At 40.7% G+C, this 22,712-nt stretch overlaps 1 protein-coding gene across 6 annotated transcripts in view; it reads right to left on the bottom strand.

Moving 5' to 3' along the window:
- Nucleotides 1-22,712, bottom strand: part of LOC119659472 (longitudinals lacking protein, isoforms H/M/V) — a 110,685-nt gene that overhangs the window by 26,321 nt on the left and 61,652 nt on the right. The window contains exons 1-3 of one of the 6 annotated variants that reach the window (XM_038067567.1): nt 1,229-1,394; nt 924-999; nt 793-860 (exon numbers count right to left, since the gene is read on the bottom strand). The exons of 3 other annotated variants lie outside the window; for them this stretch is intronic. Coding sequence is in view for 1 of the 3 variants with exons in the window: in XM_038067566.1 (XP_037923494.1) it covers nt 18,563-18,583 (21 nt within the window). In the remaining 2 variants the exon portion in view is untranslated. Of the gene's footprint in view, nt 1-792; nt 874-923; nt 1,000-1,228; nt 1,395-18,562; nt 18,937-22,712 lie in introns of those variants that run through there. 2 more of the 6 variants (XM_038067568.1, XM_038067566.1) reach the window with 2 other exon arrangements.

Raw genomic sequence — 22,712 nt, 5'->3', positions numbered from 1 at the left:
AGGATCGAATTGGTGGACCTCGGCGCAAAACCGGGATGTCTGGAGTTCCTTATTAAGGCAGGCCTAGACCGGATACCGGTTGTTGCGCCGTTGATGATGATGATGATTAAGGATGTTCAAATCAAAAGCAAAGAAAAGTGCTTTTAATATTCTAACACTCAAAACCCAGAATCAATCGACCAGACGTTTCAAAGTCATATTCGGAATCAACTTATGCAGAGGAAGAGAAATTATTTAAAAGTTCAGGAAAAAAGACAGAAAAACCAATGCGTCGAAAATAATGAAGATGTAAAAACGCATGCCAAGTCATATCATGGGTTAATGCGTAATCCAAACAATAAATCAATTTGATTTATGTAAAGTTCTGAAAGAAAATTCCTACCCTTCATTAGGCCTTCGAATATGTGCCTATTTATTTAAGGTAGCTTCAAGCTGTAAGACTTACTTCAATTAGTTCAAGTTAAAATCATAGCGGAAATCCCACAAAAAGACAAAATCGAGTATTATCTCCTTGGAATTGATACGTTATGAATTGTGTCCTAGTGCTCTCTTAGATATCCAGTAAAAAGTTTATCAGCTAAAAAATATGTATAATTGTACCGGAACGGTTCCACATCGTTCACTCCAAGTAATTGAGCACTCTGGCACATATGCATAAGCTATGTTTGTTAGTATAGACATACAAATATGTGTGAATGTGAATTGGATTGTGCGAATGGCCTCCTCCTTTTGTGCATACATTCCAAATTTAGATTTCTTTCGATTAAATATTCTGCCTTTAACTATACTTACCAAACGATGGCAATTCGTCTGATTCAGTGAAGCTGACCTCAAGTGTTGCCCTATTTGCCCCTTATCTCCTATAAATTTCGACTTGTTTTTACAGTTAGTGGATGGAATGCAAATCTATACACTTTAATTACCGAAACAAAACAAAAAGGCTGTAAAAAATGATGCACGAAACGAACCGCGGAGCAAAAAGTGTTTTGGATATTCTTCCTGAAAATAAAGGTGTGACAATGCTACGTTGATGACGGTACAAGAAAAGACAAGAAAAATATGCCTCTCTTCTCTCGAAGTTTTATGAACTCATCGAACGAAAGGAATAAACATAATGAAAATACGAAGAAACAAAAACAACCGGAAAGAACTATTTTACTATTTCCACGGCAACGACGAAAACGACGACGATCGCTACTGCTTCAAAATAATAAAAATGAACTTGTACCAAACAAATTAACCAGCCGACAAATTCCAGGTGGATTTGCCGGTGACAACTATGCGTGATGGACACGAGAAACTTCGCCAACCTCCTTCCACCACTTCCAAGAAAAGAAGACCAACGAAGACCCGGACAACTGAAGCCATGGATGGAATGGAAGAAGCCAACGTCCCAGACTCGACCCCGACAGGTTTATTCTCCAAGTGAGCCAGAGAAAGACAGCGAATTCTACCTGCTGCTAAGGTGTGAGGAACGGGTAATCATCTCTCGGCCAAGTTAGCGCAAGAGGTGCAGTGCGACGTAGCCGCCAGTACTCTGGCGTCATTTCATCCAGCCCTGGTTCGAATTGCGGTACAGAAATTAATGATGGCAACGATTTTAGTTGAAGAAATCGGGAGGGCAGCATTACCGAACTTGTACAGGAGAGTGTAGTCTTAATAGACAATTGATCTTTCTGCATTTCTGATGTTGTTTCTTATTTGCTCTGAAGCTCAAATTGCTACTATACCTAAATTCATTTTTGCTTATCACAGTGTGTGCAGAAAAACCATTGCTGCAAATATTAATTTAAGCAGTAAGATGCATATTGCAGTCCAAAATAATTATCTATGTATATACATATTCGGACTTAACGATCGACAAGTCTTTCTGCAATCATGTACATATGTGGATAACAGGCTATTCGCGATAGTGTTTGAAAAACGCAATTTATACGGAAAAGGCTGCACCTAATGACATACAATTTATAGAAGGTGTCTGAGCTCTGAAATCCGTGCACGCAATGGTAGGCTTTTCCAGGCTTTGTTTTACACAAAAATCGGTTTACTGTCTGTCATACGCATTTTTCTCGGAAACGGTTATAACGATTGACACTAAATTTGGTGGAAAGGTGGGAATTGTGAACACTCAAGCATACATTGAATTACATCACCCTATATTTTTTTTTCACGAAATATAGTCGTGTGGGTTATCAAATGAAAAGTCTCGATTAGTACTTCCCGAAGCTGTTCGTAATTTTGACATTTGCTGGAAAGGCGGGAAGTTTGAGGGGTCGGATGTGATCATGTATTTAACGGGGCCATTCTCAGAAACTATCCAACCGACAAATCTGAAAAAATCAAATGGCTGCCACTATATTGTGCCTAGGCTCCGAAATACCCTCCATATCGATATCTATTCAAATAAAATTAATAACAGTATATTACTATAATTTTTAGCAATTGATTGCAAAACCCCTCTTAATTTCATCTTAGAATCACGAAGTTTTGCAGTAGACTACGACATAGAGCATGATCCCACTAAGTTCGGTGGAAATCGCACTATTCCCAACATACTTATATAATAATAGGTCAAAGTTTTCCCTTCTGCGCAAACTCAAGACTTTGAATGTCAGTAATGTAATGGGTCAAATGTCCACCCAAATATTTTTATAAAAGCAATACGCAAAAACTCTCATATCTGAAGCGTGCAGCTTCCGATTTCTCGATTTGTTGGTTGTGTGTGAAGATAATTCGCCATACATGTCTTTGAAAACAACTCTGTAGATTTTCTTGTAATACTGACATAAATTGGAGAAAAGTCGAGAATGAAACAACAACAAAACAAGCCGAAAACGGAAGCTAGACGCTTCGGATATCAAAGGTTTTGTTTATTTCTTGTATAAGCATATTTTAGTGCAGAACTATTCCATTTGTATATAGCTCGTAATGTGCATGTATATTTAGCATGTCAGACTACTCACTTTAGTGTGACATTGATATTCAATATTTTGGGTTGCACGTGTCCGGATGGCTCAATTGGTTAGAGCGCTGGGCTGTCGTAGTGGAAGGTCGCGGTTCAAATCTCATTGGTGGCAGAGAGATTTGGTATTGTGATAGGATGTGGGATACCAGTCGACTCAGCTGTGAATGTGTATCTGAGTCAAATCAGGGTAATAATTTCTGGCGAGAGTACTGTTGACCACATTGCCTCCTACAGTGTTCCGTAATGTATCGTTACGGTCTTGAATGAAGTGCTCTAACACATTTCAAGCCCCTGATCCAGTATGGATTGTTGGGCCAACGATTTTTTTATTATTTTGGGTCGCAGTAAATTTACACGGAAAAGACAAGTTTGAGCTACTGTAACTTCATCGGTATTAATACCAATTTTGACCAAACTTGGGGATATCATGCTTCGTATTATAGTTTATATTCCTGCAAATTTTTGTGACTCTAAATTACTAACCCAACATAACTATAATCGGTGAAAAAAAAATACACTCACCTTTTGCACGTATGACGACTCCCTTAAATTCAATTATGCTTGAAATTTTCGAGCAATTTTTTCACATATTCTCATGACTATATTATCTTTTGGGGATAGCCACACTGTTCTATTAATCCAATGTCTTTCCCTTTATTGCAGTGACTGGGATGTCCACACTGTTCTATTCATCCCATGTCCTTCCCTCTCTTGCAGGCAAAATCGGCTCCGATTATTGGAATTATTTTCTTAAAGAATCCTACCTCAACGGCTTTCATAATACATCTTTTCCGTCGACTCCAATAAATCAGGTTCCTGTAGTTGCACCACCTATTTCGCGTCCAGGATTTTTGGTGAAGCAAATTAGCTCGCCAAAGCCTTACACCAAGAAGTATCTACATATACGCACTGTTTTTTTACGGTTCGTTGGAGGATTTTTCCACGTCGGGGGTAGCACAGGGATCCATCCTAAGGCCGGACCTCTGAAACGCTATCTATGACAGTCTGCTTAAACTCGACATGCCAGAAGAGTCGCGCCTGGTCGGCTATGCAGATGATGTCGCAGCGTTTGTTGCTGGACGCACTGTCGAACAGGTGCAAAGCAGACTCGGCATATTGATGCGACTGGAAAAAACCGAAGTAGTCATCCTGACTAAAAAGAGAATTCCGACCCTGCGTCCCATATCGTTCGGCGAGTCGATAATCGAGTCAAAATCAGCGGTAAAGTAGCTAGGGTTGACTCTTGACTCAAAGATGAGCTTTTCTGAGCAAATTAAAGCAACAGTGAATAAGGCTGCGGCTGGAGTTTCGGCGTTAAGTAGGCTAATGGCAAACATTGGGGGTCCTACGTCTGGTAGGCAACGTCTCCTGATGAGTTCAACGCAGTCTGTCCTGCTCTACGGCGCAGAGGTATGGGCTGGCGCGCTTAACAAGGAGGTATATCGTAAACGCCTCGCGCAAATACAGAGACGGGGAGGTTTACGGGTGGCGTCTGCGTACCGCACTGCCTCTGAACCGGCCGTGATGGTGATCGCGGGAGTGATCCCCGTTGCCCTTCTTGCTAGGGAGCGTCAGGCCATATACAAGCGCAAGGGAGATGAGCCAAGGGAGGTGGTTGCTCGCGAAGAACGCCAACACACTCTAGAAGAGTGGCAGCTCTCTTGGCAAAATGAAATTAGAGGCAGATGGACTGCGCGGCTCATCGGCAACTTAGGTGCGTGGGTGAATCGGAAGCATAATGAGACTGATTATTTCCTTACCCAATTTTTAAGTGGGCTTGGAAGTTTTCAGTCTTACCTGCACAAGATTGGAAAGGCGCGTTCTCCGGATTGTGTGTTTTGCAATGGAGTTGTGGACGACGCCCATTTTTTTTTCTTGTGGAAGGTGGGATGGGGTTTGTCAGCAGCTCTATTTAAACACAGGGGATCTCTCTCCAGACAACATTGTCGAAGAGATGCTGAGGACTGCTGGAACCGTGTTGCCCATTACGTTCGGGCCCTTCTCGTTGCTAAGAAGATAGAACTCAACCGGTGGAAGAGCCGGATGGCAGGGGGTTCCTTGTACTGATAGTTCCGTTCCTCCTCTCCTCTCCCGTTGGTGAAAGGAATTCCCTGATTTGAAGGCTCCGCAAGACGGGAGAGTTCGGGGACTAGCCCGAAGTAATGTGACAAACGGTTCCAGGCTAGCTCTCTGACGATGGGGAGGTGTTTAGTTGGTAGTCCGACGACGTGCCGAATCGGGAGTGCAACACTGTGTGCGCAAATGCATTCACCTACCCTACCCCAAAAAAAAAAAAAAATTGTAATATCGAAATAAGACTGAAGTTCCTTCTCGGTCACCTCGTATTTATATTTCCTTAAAATTGTTTACATAATATACATATGTTCCTTATCTTCTATAAACTATCTAATACATAAGACATATTAACATATGGTTCTTATATACGTAAAATCCTTCTTATCTACGTAAAATCCTATCCTTTTATTAGGGTCATTCTGAGAAGCGAAGATGCGCAAATGCATCTTCGTTTATTATTAAACAACAGAACATGTTGTGAAAAAAACATTTGACCTGAGTCGGATATGACGAAATATGGAAAATGATAAAGACCGAAATATTTACAAGGGTCATACGGAGGAAAGAAGATGCGCAGATGCATCTTCGTTTATTATTATTTAGAACCAGGATTTATGCTGGTCGTTAAAAGATGCGGACGGTGGGGACGGTTCCATAACTTAGCCAAAAACACGATTTATATCTGACAATAGCTTCCGTTTTTGCCTACTTCTTTGAAAGTAAGGATATATTCCGAGAATCTTTTTAACGCTTGCCTTGTTTTGTTCAGAGATACGTACTAGCAGGTTCGGATGGAAAATCTCCACATTGGCAGCAGTTTATCATTCAAAAACCAACTTAACGGTCAACCTCGATCGGCATTTCATTGCCGCCCCTTCATACAATAAAGCAACTAGAATAAACATTTGCAATTGAACTTCTGTATGCATCCTTTTACTAAGGGTGTATTGTCTGGTTTTCGCGGGAATCTCTTACGAATACTTAGGCACTTCACTTGACTAACGGGTAACGTGAGCTAAGAAAATCAACCTCTTTATCAACGGATTTCAAACTAGTATCCTGTGATCACTCGCAGCAACACTATGGGTCGCCGATACGAGACGACAAATTACTTTGAATTTACATTGTCAACAACCGGGGAGACAATGATAATGTTTTCTTTTCCTTATTTTCAAGATATATTGAGGATAGAATTATTAGGTGGATGATTATATAGTAATAATCTGACCGTAGCGGTTGTGGTTGTTAAAGAGTAGTTAAAAATTTTCCGTCTGAATGACTGCAGACCACCACAGCGTCTCAGGCGTAAGTTATGAAATATCATATTGGCAGTGCGCCCGTTTGAGGGCAGCAGTACCTCAGAGTTCATCCGTATACGGATAGGCACTTTCTAAGAAACTCATTGAGTGTACTTAGATGAAATCAAGTTGTATGTTGGTTTGTATGGATGACTAACTTAGAAATCTGTTGCGTATAGTTGATATGCTAATCCGCGATATTCAGATGGTTTAGACAAATCGAATCCGAGCCATCCGCAAAGGCTGCCACTAACTAGTTGCCGGATACAGCGTTGGGTACCTCCCCATCTGAAGGACGTTATCATTGATATGGCCACAAACATACTTGTATAATACTCAGTCGCAAAAAAATCGGAACAGCTGGTTCGACGATGAATGTAATCTAGCAACGGAACGGAAGAATGTCGAATACCGAGTAATATTACATTTTCAAAGAAGGTGGTCACGCGCGAAGTGGCTTCGCAGACGGAAAAAGGAAACCTGGGAGAAAAAAGAGGTCTGTAATTTCAAAAAGTACAGGAAGCAACCGCACCAGGTGCGCAAGTTTTAACAAGTCAGCGGGATGAAACCTTTAAGACCCCGGTGTTCATCCTGCCAAGACAATGAGGGAAATCTGACAGAATGTGTATATTGGAGCGATGTGTTAACCATTTTGATGAACTGCTCAATAACTAGAACATCGGTATGTTGGATGTATCAGCAACTAAAGACAACGGACAAATACGTTCGAAATGTGGGACAGCGAATCAATGCCTGACGATTGGCAACGATACCATGACTGTCTGGTTGTGGATAAAATTCGGCTTAATAGGATGCGGTGGGTGGGTTATTTAATCCGTATGGATGAGGATGATCCAACCCGGAAAGTCTATAAGGGCAATCTCTATGGCAGAAAAAGAAGATGAGGCATACTCGCTTGAGATGGCGCAGGCCAGACAATTATCGAATTTGTGGATCTCGGCACAAGGATGTCTGGAGTTCCTTTTTAAGGCAGGCCTAGATCGGATACCAGTTGTTGCACCATTCGATAGGTGATTTGAAGGATGTGAGCAGTGTGTAGGGCGCTGGACGTTGGATATCCCGTGTGACGGTGTCCATAACAAGGACAAAGAGGAGTGGTGAGAGGGCACTTCCTTGATGAACTCCAACAGAGACACGAAGTGGTTTTGGTACACCCGCCATACTTCGAACTTTACTTTTCGGATCGTGGTAGAGCAATTGAACCCAGCGCACGAGTTCTTCTGGCACGAAGTGTTGTCGTAAAGCATACCAGATGAGTTCGAGTGGTACACGGTCAAACGCTTTCTCTAGATCCAGGAAGGCAATGTAAAGAGGGCGATGCTTCTCACGGTGTTTCTCCATAAGTAACCGCGCAGCGTGTATTGCGTCAGTAGTTCCGCAGTTCTTGACAAATCCGGCTTGATTCACGGTTATTTCAACGATTTCGCGAATACGGTTGTCAAGAATGCGTTCAAAAATCTTCATGGTATGGGAAAGTAACTGGATCGGATGGTAATTTGTCAGTCAGATGGTGTTCTTCCTTCCTGAATAACCCGGTTAAAGAATTCACTGAGCCACAGTGTTGGGTCCCAGCTCTTCGTTTTCCAGAGCTCAGATGCGATGTCGTCAGGTCCTGTTGCTTTCCCCGATTTCATTTGTTTTATTGCCTCCTCGACTTCAGTTGCGCTGACTGGTGGAACTGCTCCAAATGTCGGCAATGATTGTGGAAGTGGAGGATGAGCAAATTCTTCAGTTGAAATCTGCTCGAAATATTCTCTCCGTTGCGGCTCGACGGTTGGTAAGCAAAGTACCGTTCTTGTCATTAACACAACAGAAGTGTTCGATATCCTGTGTGCGTTCATCACGGCTTTTAGTAAGTCGATACAGATCTCTCTCGCCATCCCGAGTGTCCAGTTTATCGTAAAGATTTTTGAAATGGTTCGCTCGGGTGACAGCGATCGCTTTCTTTGCTTCCCGGTTGGCATTCTTATAAATTTGCCAATTAGCAGGCGTTTTATCGTCGAGAAATTTGTGGTAGAGGCGTTTCTTTTCATGGACCTTCTTTTCAACATCATCATTCCAAAGCCAAGTATCTCGGTTGATGTACCGCTTACCCGGCTTGGTGACCCCGAGAGTTGCAGAGGCCGCTTTGTGGATCGTGTCTTTCATTTGGTTCCATGATTCTTCCACATTCGTAATGGTTGGCAATCGTATGAGTGAGACCATTTCTTCTTTCTTCTCACCAAATCGCCACCATTTAATGCGCGGCGGGCCAGTGCGTTCCTCACGCCGTTTTATCGGTGGCTTAATTCGCAGGACAGCAATCAACGGCCGATGTTGAGGTGCGATGGTCTCATAGGGAACGACTTTGCAATCAGTGACAGTGGTAAAATGTTGGCGTCTTATGAGAATATAGTCGATTTGCGTTTTATTGTTCCCACTATAAAATGTGGGAAGATGAGATAATCGTTTGATGAACCATGTATTCATAAGTACAAGGTCATGGGTCTCCGCAAAATCGATTATACGCTCACCACCTTCATTGCGCGCTCCGAACCCCTTTCCCCCATGGCACCTGTTACCGTCTGCCTTTTCACCCACATGACCATTAAGGTCGCCGGCAATGATTATGTAATCGTCAGCAGGCACGTGACAAGTCTTTTCATCATTCAGTTGCCAGAAGGCATCTTTCTCGGCATCAGGTCGGCCTGTCTGTGGTGCATACGCGGTGAAGAAGTGAATAGTGCGATCAGCTGATATAATGGTGAGCTTCATCAGCCGATCATCAAATCCTTCGACTTCTTTAATGGCATCACGGAAACCCTCTGAGATGGCAATGCCAACACCGTAGCCATTTTTACCGCGTTCGCGTTCAATGTCGCAGCTTTTGGCACCAGACCATCGGGTTTCTTGCAGAGCGCAGATGTCAACGCGCCTTTTCCGAAGGGCTCTTGAGAGTTCCTCCGTCTTTCCAGTTAGGGTACCAACATTTAGCGTGCAGACACGTATTTGTTTTGTTCGTTGTGTGCGGACTAACTTGCTTACGTCCTGACGCCGCCCATGCGTCAAGAACCCTTGCCCATTTCTCGACAGGACCGGGGCCCGTCCTGCCGCGGGGCCTGTCACCAAGAGAGATCAGGTAGGATTTAGCATAGTAGAATAACTCCAACTATACTCTATTTATCTCTTTCCCTGATCTCAGCATTTTATTTTTGTTTTACTGAGGATAGTACAGAGTACGTTGCCTCAAACCCTCCTCCTTTACCTGGGCTTGGGACCAGCATACTATGTTAATAGCATGGGTAGGTCTGTAGCCTGATAATGCTTATCGGTCTGAATTATCTAATTTGTTTACGGTATAGAACGAAGGACTGGTCCTTTTTCCCGGTAAGAAAGTATGAGCAAGTCAGAACACCGGAAGCTGGCGCTTCGACTGCATAAAGGTTTGTATTTATATGTTATGACCTCATTCACATTTTAGAATGTATGAAATTCACATAAAATATGAAAGTTATATATATTATATTTTTAGTACTAATTGTGCCCATTCATTTGATACCCCCAAAAGGCCATATTCTGTGAAACAAAATGCACCCTCCTTTTGCCACTTGGTGTATCTAAAGGAATTTACAGGCCATACGTTCTCACCAACTTTCGTGATAATCGGTCCAGCCGTGTCCGAATAAATCGGGTTTGTGTCATATAAAACCTTAAAAACGGGTCAGAGGTGCCAGTTGTTAACGTGCTTCAGGTAAATTAAGTGTTCATTGAGTTGCTTAAGTGAAAAATATGTATTAATTTTGTTTCGATTTTAAATTTTTGTAGAAGTAAATAATGAAATGCTGAAATTTTGCTGCAAATATCTCCAATGAAAAAGCGTGGAATTTCTGTACTGCTGAGAACAGGGTATCACTCGATAAAAGAAATTTCTCATTTTCGGGGAGTTTCACCTTATCTAGTGGTTCAGATCTCAAAAAAAATGAAGCAAATTCATCTGTGACTTCTTCAAAGCGGGCAAATTGTGGGCGAAAAATGAAGACCAGGCGAATCGCAGGGCTCCTTTGATCTCTGCGAAGGAGATTGGAGAATGCCGGCTTTCAACGCGGTCGGTAAAAAAACCACGCTTAACAAAGCGAATAAAGAAAGCAAAACTTGGGAAAAAATAGATGTTGATATTCGTCCAGAATCCTTAAATTTAAAAGCGTTAATTTTAATATTTAACCCAATGTTCAATATTATTCAATATTTTCAGGTAGTGTTTTCTGAAGAATCGACGTTATAATGCTTTACGGAAGTTAGTAGGTTTATTAGAAGGCATACGAGAGAGAAGTTCAATACGTCCTGCATTAAGAAAATCGTCAAACATCCGCCATCTGTAATGGTATGGGGAGCAATCAACATTAATGGGCCAAGGTAGAAGAAAAAACCAAATTAAAAAAAAAATGGAGACAGCCGTGCTGCCATATTTTGATGAAATCGAATTTTAGACATCATCGTTCACTTTTATGCAAAATGGTGCTCCATGCCACACCGCCCAATCCATAAAAAAATGCGTTAGAGGAAAATATCCATTTACTTCCATGGTCAGGAATTTCGCCTGATTTGGAAAGGAAAAAGTAAAAGTGGCAACGCTAAAATATATCTTTCTAAGATCTACTGTTATAATATTTTATCTAATTTTCTTATGAATATATCAGCTTTCATACTGAAAAATATATTTAAATAAAAACTTTATCAAATTGTCTGTAATTTTTTGGCCAGACACTGCAACTATTCAAATTTTTACAAGAACATTATTTTTTTATGAAATTTAAATTTAAAAGTACACAAATTCCTAAGATCGGGAGGGGCCCTAATTTTGTTTTTTTTTCACTCCGGACCTTTGCCAGGTTTAGTTCACCACTGGTTATTATCATTATCATTAACGGCGGAACAGCCGGTGGCCGGTCTAGAACTACCTTAGTACGAAACACCAATTATTTTGGTTTTGCCCTAAGGTCCGAAAATTCGATATTCCTCGTAGTTACCCGGCCTTATTTTATTCACAATGCAAACGATCTCGATATCGCTCATAGATTTTTTCGTTGTATAGGGTATGTAGGATGCTGGGGAATTCTCATCTCGATCACCTTTAAGAGCCAATCCAAGTCTCCAAGCAGCACATGAGAATTCCTACGAGGAATACATCCAACTTTATGGTGAGAAGTTTGTAGCGAAAAGGTGAAGTAGGCTGTGCTAGCTGCGCGGATTTTATCATTGTAACTGTTATCGGTTCTGATCTTCAAGGAGAGAACTTTCGAATGATTTCAAAGTTGTAGTTTCCAATCTTTATAGTTCTCAATTAAGCAGTGCTGACATTACCATTCATTGCAAGTACAAAATCTTGAACTGATGTTTTTAAAACATTGAACCTATCAGTTAAAGCCAAATTAATAAAAGTCTGGTTACAATTCAATATGGAAATGGAGTCCGAAAGCAGATATATTTTTTGGATATACATAATTAATTATCTCTATAGATGTCGACCATATACGGTGAACAAAATTGAAGTCCGGTCACCGTGATAAGAAAAGTGTTCAGAAAGGAGGTTAAAGGAGTTTTATGCATTTTTTTTTACAAGAACGAAACGTACAAGACTGTTGGATACACTACGAAGATAATGAACGAAAAGGATAAAATAAACCCCTTACTAAGGGGAATTGCAAAAGAAACTACATTTTTGTATGTAACATTTAAATCCGGACAGAGTTAAAAATCATAACAATGACATCAAAAACTAGTTAATATCCTCTATGAATATCTTTAGCTTCATAGACAGCCTTCACTTTTTGTGGGATGGATTCGACTAATTTGGATAATTTGATATTCGTGCAACGGAATATGAATGCGAATATATACATGATTTAAAAATATTTAAAAAGAAAATTTCTTCAAATATGCAAGATGAATCAAGCCAATGGCATATAGTTTGGGAAACGCGCATTTGCTTATTGTTCAATTATCTACTTGGTAAACCCTTCCACAATCCCCAAATTGCGTATTTCTTATGATGGTGTCCGGATTCCAATTTTGCTCACTGTAAATACATGTTACATTGGTCTTTGGCCCTAATATATCCAAAAAATTAATTAAGTGCTTTCATTTAATGTGAAGTGAAAGGTAGAGGTTTTCGGAATAGTCAGAAGAGGAGTAATTCGTCAAAGGGAATGCACCTCTCGGTTATGAATAAAAAGAACCAAGAAAATGGATACTAATATGATGTATTCTGTTGTTTATCAATATACATATAATAAAGATCGCTGGTTTTTTAATCTTCGGAAAAATACTTCATTTTTTAAGGACAACTAAAAAATGAATCATTTTTTGAAATCTGTTGAAATATCTGACAGGAGTTTTTTAAACAAGTCGGAATATCAGAAGCTTGGCGCTTCAAGTATATAGGGTTTTAAGTTCATCAGATATCAGGAAGTTTCTATGCTTTTCTTTTCACAAATTCAAAATATTCCTTCATAGGTATTTCCAAACTTTCAGATATATGTATATATTAAAGCATTAATGTTATTACTTATATACATATACATGACTACCTATCTAAATTGATATCACGCATCTGAATATTTCGACTTTACTGCATACCCAAAGCATACATATGTGCATATATTGTTTTTTTTATGGATGGAGGTGGAAATTTTAGAAAGACGCTGCTGCGTCAGGTTGCAGCAGTGTGTGGGATTCGCACCCAGTAAAACCACCCCCACTCTTCCGCCCCTCCCCGCGGGACCTCCGTGGAGTATTACTTCGCTGGGAAGGCTCTGGTTCGCTATACCAGCTCGTCCATGTCACGTCTCCGTCGCGCCGCCTTCCGAGCTCGATCCAACTCCAGGAGTTTTGTCTGCACCACGGCTACTGCCTCATTTACCGCCATCCAGTTTTCCTCCGACTTCAGCATCTCTTCCACCAGGTTCGAGGGCTCGATGTCCGCCCCTAAGATGCTGTTCAACTCCTTTTCTGCTGCAGAAATCTGGGACAATGGAACATAACGTGCTCCGGGTCCTCGGGTGTAGCACCGCATTCAGGACAGGTGGGAGACTCGTCAAACTCGAAGCGATGCAAGTACTTCCTATAGCCACCGTGTCCCGTAAGAAACTGTGTCAGGTGGTAATTCAATTCTCCGTGCTTTCGGTTGACCCATTTCACGATACACAGGATCAATATATGGGTCCACCGGCCCTTGTCGGAGTTATCCCATCGTTGTTGCCACTTGCCACACAACTCTCTCCTGATGGCTTTTCGGAAATCCGCATTTATCTTGACTGGATTTGCCTTCCGTTTTTCGTGGAGCTAGTGTACCTCGCTCGCTAGAAGATCTATAGGGATCATTCCTGCGATGACACACACTGCCTCCGTCGACGCCGTCCTAAATGCGCTGCACACCCTTAGCGCAATTGGCCGGTATGCCGAACTTATCTTCCTCCGGCTGACAGCGTGGTTCAACGCTCCCGCCCAGAGAGGGGCCGCGTAAAGCAGGATCGACCTCATCACTCGCGCGATGAGTAGCCTACGACTATACTTCGGCCCTCCCACGTTAGGCATCATCCTTGCAAGGGATGAGCTGGCATTTGCTGCCTTCTCTCGCGCATAATCCAAGTGTCCCTTGAAACTCAGCTTGGCATCGATCATCACCCCCAGGTATTTGACAACCGATTTTGAGACGATCTCACGATTACCAACCTGGATGGTAACATATGTACATATATAAGTGCAAAAGTTGTAGATATGTATCCACCCATCTGCATGGAACACTACCCGCAAAAATTATTTCTGGCAGGTACGTTTCGATTGCAGTGTGGAGGTGATTTCATAGACGCTGCCTTGCGCTTCCGCCCTGTGGAGCAGCGTGACCCGAAGCAGCTACAGGTGGCATTTTGCTTTTTTTATTTAATTCAAAACCCAACAAGGATATAAATTATATTGTCCGCAACCGCTAGGTTTGCACGTAGACTGGTTTCAGCTAATAATACTTTTTTAGGGATGAGTGGTCCTGAGCCGTGGCCGTCGTTGAAATATCTACGATTTGCTTCAAAGAAGGGGGTTTTCCCGGAAAGTTGGAAGCAACGGAAGCTTGTGATAATCTCGAAGTCAAATCAACCTTTAGGCGACCCTTCATCTCACAAGCGTACATGCTTACACAGGAGCAATTTCGCGTCTCGCCACGAGGAAATATGCCAGTAGTTTCTAAAAAATCTGGTGAAAACCCAAGAGCTTGCATAATCCTGAAATTCAACATACGTTTTCTAAGGCTCCTGCTTCGAGATCTCACTGGCTTCAGGTGATTTTGGAATTCGTCGGATTCTAACGCACAGTACTCGTGGCAGCGGACTATTTTACAGAGAACGACTCACGAGTTTCACCGGAACTTTTGAAGTACTATGAGCGGAACCACTTCTGATCGGTTACGCCGCCTACGCCTCGTGAGGTTTCGGGAAGTATAGAATAGGTAAGTACTCTGATGAATTCATTATTAATAATAAACTGAAAACATACAATGCGGGAAATACAGTGGAATCCCGATATTTCATATCACGATTATCCGTACTTCGGGATAATTCATACAAATTTGCCAGTCCAGAAAATTCCGATAACTTGTATAAAACAATAGATTTTAGTCCTCTTTTATATTCGAGGTCTCTCACAAGGTCTTATAATTTGTTTCTTCAGCTTTAAAACCTAATTGATTTGTGCGGTTTTCAAGAAGTGAGACAGGACAGTAAGAAATACAAGATAATTGCTCGTTTTCTCCAATTCCAGCGGAAGTCCCAACAATATAAGCTGGACATTCTGAGTCTAAGCCAAGTAAGATAGTGTAGTAGGCAAGAAAACTATATACGGGAGATTCAAGTCCCAGCGCATTTTCTGAAATTTTATGGAGACGAAAAATCCTTGCACATCTTCGGCCGCGATGGGAATTGCGTGGCCAAAATCTCCATGCATAAGGGCTGGTGTTAATGCCATGTGTGATGCAGTGCATTGGTATGTGCCCACGTGGTTGCGAGCACATGTCTGCAAGTTGCTGACAGCTCGTGGCAGCATCTGTTATAATAATCGACATCGCGTAGTTGTTTATGGCTTCACACATCTCAGCAGCGACCAAAGGGAGAGCTTCCTTAAAGATTCATTTCGGGATAACGGTAATGGATCTTAATGAAATCAGTGCGCGAATCATGCATTTCTCTATGAGAAGCTTGGTGGAAGCAAACACGCGCAACATTATCGGCAATTGATCCATGCCTGTTCCCCTAGAAAGTGAGAAGGAAATAAGCATTTCGGATGCATCCGTTTTTTTTGCTGGGATAAGATGAGCAAACAGACTCTGGAAACCCGGGTGGTAGCAGACGGTGTCGGTGTCGGGTTGTTTCTGATCGTTCTACCGCAAGGTGCGCTTACTTCACCTGGGAGCCGGTTTCTGGCAGACTTCTGACTGCAAGATTCCGGTCCAAGTTAAGGAGCATTACAATTATACAGTACTATGCAAAAATGGAGACTTCCGATAGTGGAGAATGATGTTTTCTACAAAGTATTAAAGAGATTGCATTACGATCCTTAACCGTATTACATCCGGTGAAGGGCCTCCTCATATGGATGAAATTGCTAGTCACTGAAACATGCGTATACGGGCTGTTCCCCCCAGCAGAAGGGAAAATATTTCGTTCATCAAAACACTCAAAGAGTATAAGACCGCTGGGATTGACAATAGGAGGGCAATCTGCGGGCTCTCAATCATCGCAAAGATAATAGCTAAAATAATTCTGAATGCATCAAAGAACATCTCGAAATTTTGGTCAACAAATAGCAGGCTGGCTTCCGCTCCGGATCCTCCTGCGTTGACCACATTAACACTCTACGAATCATTTTGAATCAGTGCAAGATAACAGCTAAAATAATCGTGGAAAGCATCAAAGAACATCTCGCAAGCTTGGTCGATTGCGAGTAGTCTGGTTTCCGCTCCGGATCCGACTGCATTGAAAACATCAACACGCTACGGAACAGAGAGTTTATCTGGCATGCTCTATGCAGGAAGGGCATTCCGGAAAAAGTAATAGATATTATCAAAACGACATATGATAGTGCAAAATGTCACGTGCTGCACCGAGGTAAAATCTCGGAGGGTTTTGAGGTCCAAAACGGAGTCCACCGGGGTTGCATCTCGTCATCTATATTATTGCCACTATCGATGATGATTATCGATGATGTTATACATGTTAGTCTGTCCGGAGGATGGGGAGGAGTTCAATTGAATATGACTTCTTTCACCGGGTCATGGACCTTGGCAAATGGCTCTGGATTTGGAAAGAGAAGCAGATAGAGTTGGTCTGAAAAAACATCAACAAAACAGGTTTTTTTAAAGAATTGTGGGATCCTAAGTCCGCATCAATTTAATGCTGGCCCGGACCAAATCGCCTAATTTTTAGAAAGTTTGAGTGCTTTGGGAACTAATAAAGAGAGAGTAAGTTGCTCCCCATTTGGTCCGGTCCGGACTTGTTATATAAATGGGATGCCCTAGAAGGATCCTGACGATTGACTCCTCGTCATACCTATATGCAAAGCGCAATCTTCAGAAGGTTTAGAGGTATCATCAGGTCGGAATATTGCCTAAGTCGAAACAAGCTCCGCATTCTTTAAGGCAACATCTTGAGACACTGAGGACAATATGTCTACGCAATTTCATTGGTTAAGAGATTTTAAACTTGCTCGAGCAACAGGAGTGATTAGGTTGATACATATAATCTAAATCAGCAAAAGTGCAAAAGTCTTTGGATTAATTAAAAATTAGTTGAAGGACGAATATTTCATTCACCACCACCAGCTGTATTTACTTCAACCTCTAAACGAGGAAGTAGAACATTACAATGCCAATACCAACACATAGGAGTATTGATATATTAAACTGCAACCAAAGGAACATTAAGCTGGTATGGAACTGCCTTGGTAAACCCAACAGCGTCAGTCTGTACAATAATGCCTGGGTACTTTGGATTTTTGGTCATATTGGGTTAGAAGACAATGAAATAGCAAAGGTACTAGCGAAGAAAGGAGTGCAAATATCGTTTTTCTGGAATAGAGAGGGTTGAAACGGTCTTAAAGAGGTTCAGCGAATATAGAAAGCAAAGCCTTACGGAAATGTCCAAAATAAACCAACAAGAACATCAATATTATAGTGAATATATCCACAAGTCACTGTAGTCTACTATCTATCGAAACTGTAGTCTACTATCTAAGATGATATTCTAAATTGCCTTGATGGTTATAGGACTTATTTATGTACTGTAGTTGAAATAGATATACTACAACCATTGAAGACACCCATATAACGGGATGAATATCCCTTTGGCTAATTATAATAATAATAATGAAACTTAAGAAATGGTAAAGAGATGTCTTGACATAAAGTCAGAAAGTGAAAAGGATGCTATTAAGGCTGGTGACTTTGTTTGATAAACGCTGGCATTTGAGTTCTCGATATTACCAGGAGGATTTTTTTTCGATATTTTTGGCTTACTTGTTGCCCCTAGATCTATATAAATAAGCATATATAAACTGTGTATATGTACTAATATGATCTATATATAGGTACCTACTCCCATTGCTTCTATTGTACATGTATATCCATCAATGGTGACTAACAGTTTGTGTCTTAAGCTGTTTACAATTTCATTTCAACAGATATTTAAATGATTTGTTTGATTTGACCTATTGATTAAATAGCGCTCTTTATCATTACTTTATTCCACAAAAAACACTGTTTCTATCTTCTTCGGAATCATTGAAATAAGTCAAACTGTTAAATGGCAGTCACAGCGAAGGATAGGCGGAATAATTATTTTGTTAGGTACACGTTGGTTAGAAGGGCAATCACACCCTGCTTATGTATCTCCAGACTGTTATTTGGATATATTAAAGCTGCCGAAGCACATTTTGACTTTCTCTACCTCGTTATACTGTCACGTATGAATTTAAGATTTTTTCAACAGTGACGAATACCAATCATTTTGCCTCAAACTGTATAGTACTCTACAATAAATTTGTTTTGCAGTCAATACAGGTACAATAGTTGAACAGTACTGTGGATAATTTGTATTTCTACATGGAATTTTAGTACATATGTAATGCAAACTTAATTTCTACACAAAATTGGAACTGCAGATTTAGGTTGAGTTCCACTTACTTTTTGTTTTCTTGATTTCATATAATTTCCAGCTTAGATGAGGATTCAGTAGCATACAAAATGGAATTATAACCCCCATCATAAAACACACTTTCACCATAAAACCATTTATTTTATCCAGGCACTGGTAACACTTCTTTATTAGACTATTCTCCGTTTGTCTTGACGTTGCTCAACGTTTGTCCATTCCGGCAAGTCGGAAGAAATCGGATAATCTACGAAAACTTCGAACGATGATGAAGGAAATCAATCGATTAGTCAAATACTCGTGTAAGAAAAATTACATAAACTATCTTTCGAGTTCTGATCTTTTATGAACTGATTTCAAAGCCAACATTTCGAGCAAATCTACTCTCAATTGAAAAATAGCCGAGTAATTCGCACTCTAGCGGTACGAGGTTGAACTCAAAATGAATAGGGACGTTCAAGGATATACTTTCTGGTGAACAGACACGACAAACCAACATAGAGAAAAAGACGCGACGACGGCCTGAAAAGGAAAAAAAATGTGCAGAAAAAAGAATTCAACTCACAATTTAGAAGAAAAAAGACATCACACGCGTCGTCAATTGACGGACTATATAATTCGAGGGGGATGAGCTGTACCATTGGGTGGGTGTTAGTTGCCAAATGCCAATATGGTTAGGGGGTAATTTTTACAGAAACTAACAGAAAAGATGTACCATCGTTGTCGAGATGAAATTATTTTACACGGGGCGTGTCTTTAGTAAATATAGGAGAGAACATATTATATAATGAAGCAGACAAATACGTATGTATATAATCGAACCGACAATTAACCGTCTCAAATAATTTTTATAGTTTTTAAATAAATTGATCATATACAGTGGCTGGCCACTGGCACTGGCCAGTGAATTATGAACACCGCTGATTTCAATGTAACTATGAAAATTAGTGTATACAGTTTTATTATATGTATATTTTTTGATTATTCTAATTATTTGTCCACGTCTGCACTTTCTAATGAGACTAGAAAAAGTACCGTTGTGTTTTGCCTTACACTGAAAAGTGCTACTGCTAGTGATGTAATAGAGCATCTTTGCATTTCGTAGTTTGTAACATTATCATTCATGGGTGAAACAGGGTATTTTTATTGTGAAAACGTTTGACATCATCGCAAAAACGTTTGACATCATTAAGACCAATTATTAAATCAGTCGATTTTAACAGTTTTAAAGGTAAACGGCATACAAAATGTGCGTTCTCTTCAAGTTATAGTAAAATCGTGGAGTTCACAGTATGGGCAGAAGAGCTGATATTCCAGTAGCCGAAAAGGGACTTACTCTTGCCCTCATTCGTGGTAAACAGCATAATTACCTAGAAATTAGAAGGGGTAAGTGTGAGTACAGTTTCTACATATGCTAAAAATATCCATGGAGGTAAAAGCAACCAACCAAGTCTACGATCGCAAAGTAACTTTTAGGAAAATTCAAAAAAAAAAAAAAAAACGGGGACTAGTTGGGTGGTCAGTGCAGCTGACTGGGAAATGGTAGAACTTGAATCAAAAGTAATTTCAAAGTATTTGCTGATGCAAAAACTAGCTGCGGCTAATTTTAGTTTTTTTAGCTCCAGTTTAATGATGAATCCACTTTGAATGCATTGACAGACCAGTTTGTCTCTGCTTGATGACGAGCAGGATCAGGATCCTTCCTGCGTTCAAATAACTATTAAACACCCCCATTTAGTGATGGTTTGGGGAGAGGTAGTGAGCAAAATTCCTAGACCTTTGCATTTTATAGAAGGCAGCAAAAACGACTAACAATAGTTAAAAATCTGAAACGGTGGTCTTTTGCCATTTAAACAACGAATGGAAGCAACCACAGATTCTATAATCTTATGCAAGGTCGCGAAATCTGTCGAGGGGTTTTTCTCCAGTCGAAACATGGCCGCTCTTCCTTAGCACCTAATTCTTTTAAAACAAAAGGTTTATGAGAGGCAAAACCCGACCAAGAAAGTTTTAACACAAAATATTCGCGAAGTGTGCCTGGGGAATCCACTTATCTCATACTGCATTGAACCGTGTGTTCAGAGTATGCCGCGAAGAATTGAAAGTATAATTTGAAACAAAGGTTGATGGACAAAATTTTAATAACTTTCTGAAAAAAATTAAAATATTTTATTTAAAATTGTCCATTTTAATAAATTCATTACGTTTTCATATTTTTTGAAGCATATCTATTTTATTTCACAGTTCAAACGGCATTACATATCTCAAATCGTTCAATTGGAATAATTATAGCAATAAAACAACGTTCCTTCAAATAAGAATGACTCAGTTTGAGAAAAGACTCATAAACTCATGTTCGCTAAAATAATAAAGAGCCAAGAGTAGATCTGATTTTTATTTGATATTCTACTCAAAATATTTAAAGAACTTTTTAAGTCAAGAACGAGTGAACCGATTGGCACCAGAACTTACGAGTACGTTCTTATAGTTTAGGAAATGGTTTATGTGCACGAAATCGATCATCACGTTTGTGAGTTATGATTGTTTACGTCAACATAGTATTTTTCCATATCAAATGTATATACTTAGGTATATCTCGACTTATCGCCCTTCGACTTAAAACACTCGAAAAATTAAGAAACATGCTCGAGTTAACACGCTTTTGCTTCGACTTATTACACAACTTTTAGCGCTATGTGCATACATATTTTTAATTCTACACACTTGCATTGACGGAGTTCGTCCGCTTAGATAAAAGTGCATTGGACGCAATGTGCATAATATGTTCAAGTTAAAATATTTCTTCTAATTACTGGCGCCGTTTGGGCATATGTATTGAATAAAGCTCTGAATTACACACACAAGTGTCGATGTTTTCGATTATTAGATACTTCTAGGAAATAGATACTTAGATACTTCTGTGAATGTGTTTAATTTATTCCTTGTTTTCTGGATCCTTAGTTTCGTATTAACATATTTGTGGAAAGGGAAGAACTTGGTGCACGTGAACACGTACTCGATGAGAAAGAGCATCGAATCTTTTTTTACCTGTTAGATTTTAGGTTTGAGGCAACGTACTCTGTACTATCATTAGTAAAACAAAAATAAAATGCTGAGATCAGGGAAAGAGATACATAGAGTATAGTTGGAGTTATTCTACTATGCTAAATCCTACCTGATCTCTCTTGGTGACAGGCCCCGCGACAGGTCGACCAAGAAAATGCATAGAATGTCGTTACAAACATGATGATCGGATTAAGTCACAGGCCTCGGAGAAATGCTAGGGCGTCCACCTCAGTCGACGCGGCAGGACGGGCCCCGGTCCTGTTGAGAAATGGGCAAGTGTTCTTGACGCATGGACGGCGTCAGGACGTAAGCAAGTTAGTCCGAACACAACGAACAAAACAAATACGTGTCTGCACGCTAAATGTTGGTACCCTAACTGGAAAGACCGAGGAACTCGCAAGAGCCCTTCGGAAAAGGTGCATTGACATCTGCACTCTGCAAGAGACCCGATGGTCTGGTTCCAAAAGCTGCGACATTGAACGCGAGCGCGGTAAAAATGGCTACAAACTTCTCTATTTTGGTAACCCACACACTCAATATGGTGTTGGCATTGCCATCTCAGAGGGTTTCCGTGATGCCATTAAAGAAGTCGAACGATTTGATGATCGGCTGATGAAGCTCACCATTATATCAGCTGATCGCACTATTCACTTCTTCACCGCGTATGCACCACAGACAGGTCGACCTGATGCCGAGAAAGATGCCTTCTGGCAACTTCTCGATGAAAAGACTTGTCACGTGCCTGCTGACGATTACATAATCATTGCCGGCGACCTTAATGGTCATGTGGGTGAAAAGGCAGACGGTAACAGGTGCCATGGGGGAAAGGGGCTCGGAGCGCGCAATGAAGGTGGCGAGCGTATAATCGATTTTGCGGACACCCATGACCTTGTACTTATGAATACATGGTTCATCAAACGATTGTCTCATCTTCCCACATTTTATAGTGGGAACAATAAAACGCAAATCGACTATATTCTCATAAGACGCCAACATTTTACCACTGTCACTGATTGCAAAGTCGTTCCCTATGAGACCATTGCACCTCAACATCGGCCGTTGATTGCTGTCCTGCGAATTAAGCCACCGATAAAACGGCGTGAGGAACGCACTGGC

The sequence above is a fragment of the Hermetia illucens genome, chromosome 6 (genome assembly GCF_905115235.1).
Source record: "Hermetia illucens chromosome 6, iHerIll2.2.curated.20191125, whole genome shotgun sequence".
Classification (NCBI taxonomy): domain Eukaryota; kingdom Metazoa; phylum Arthropoda; class Insecta; order Diptera; family Stratiomyidae; genus Hermetia; species Hermetia illucens.
Note: the sequence above shows the minus strand (reverse complement) of the source record. Positions and strands in the feature narration are given on the sequence as shown.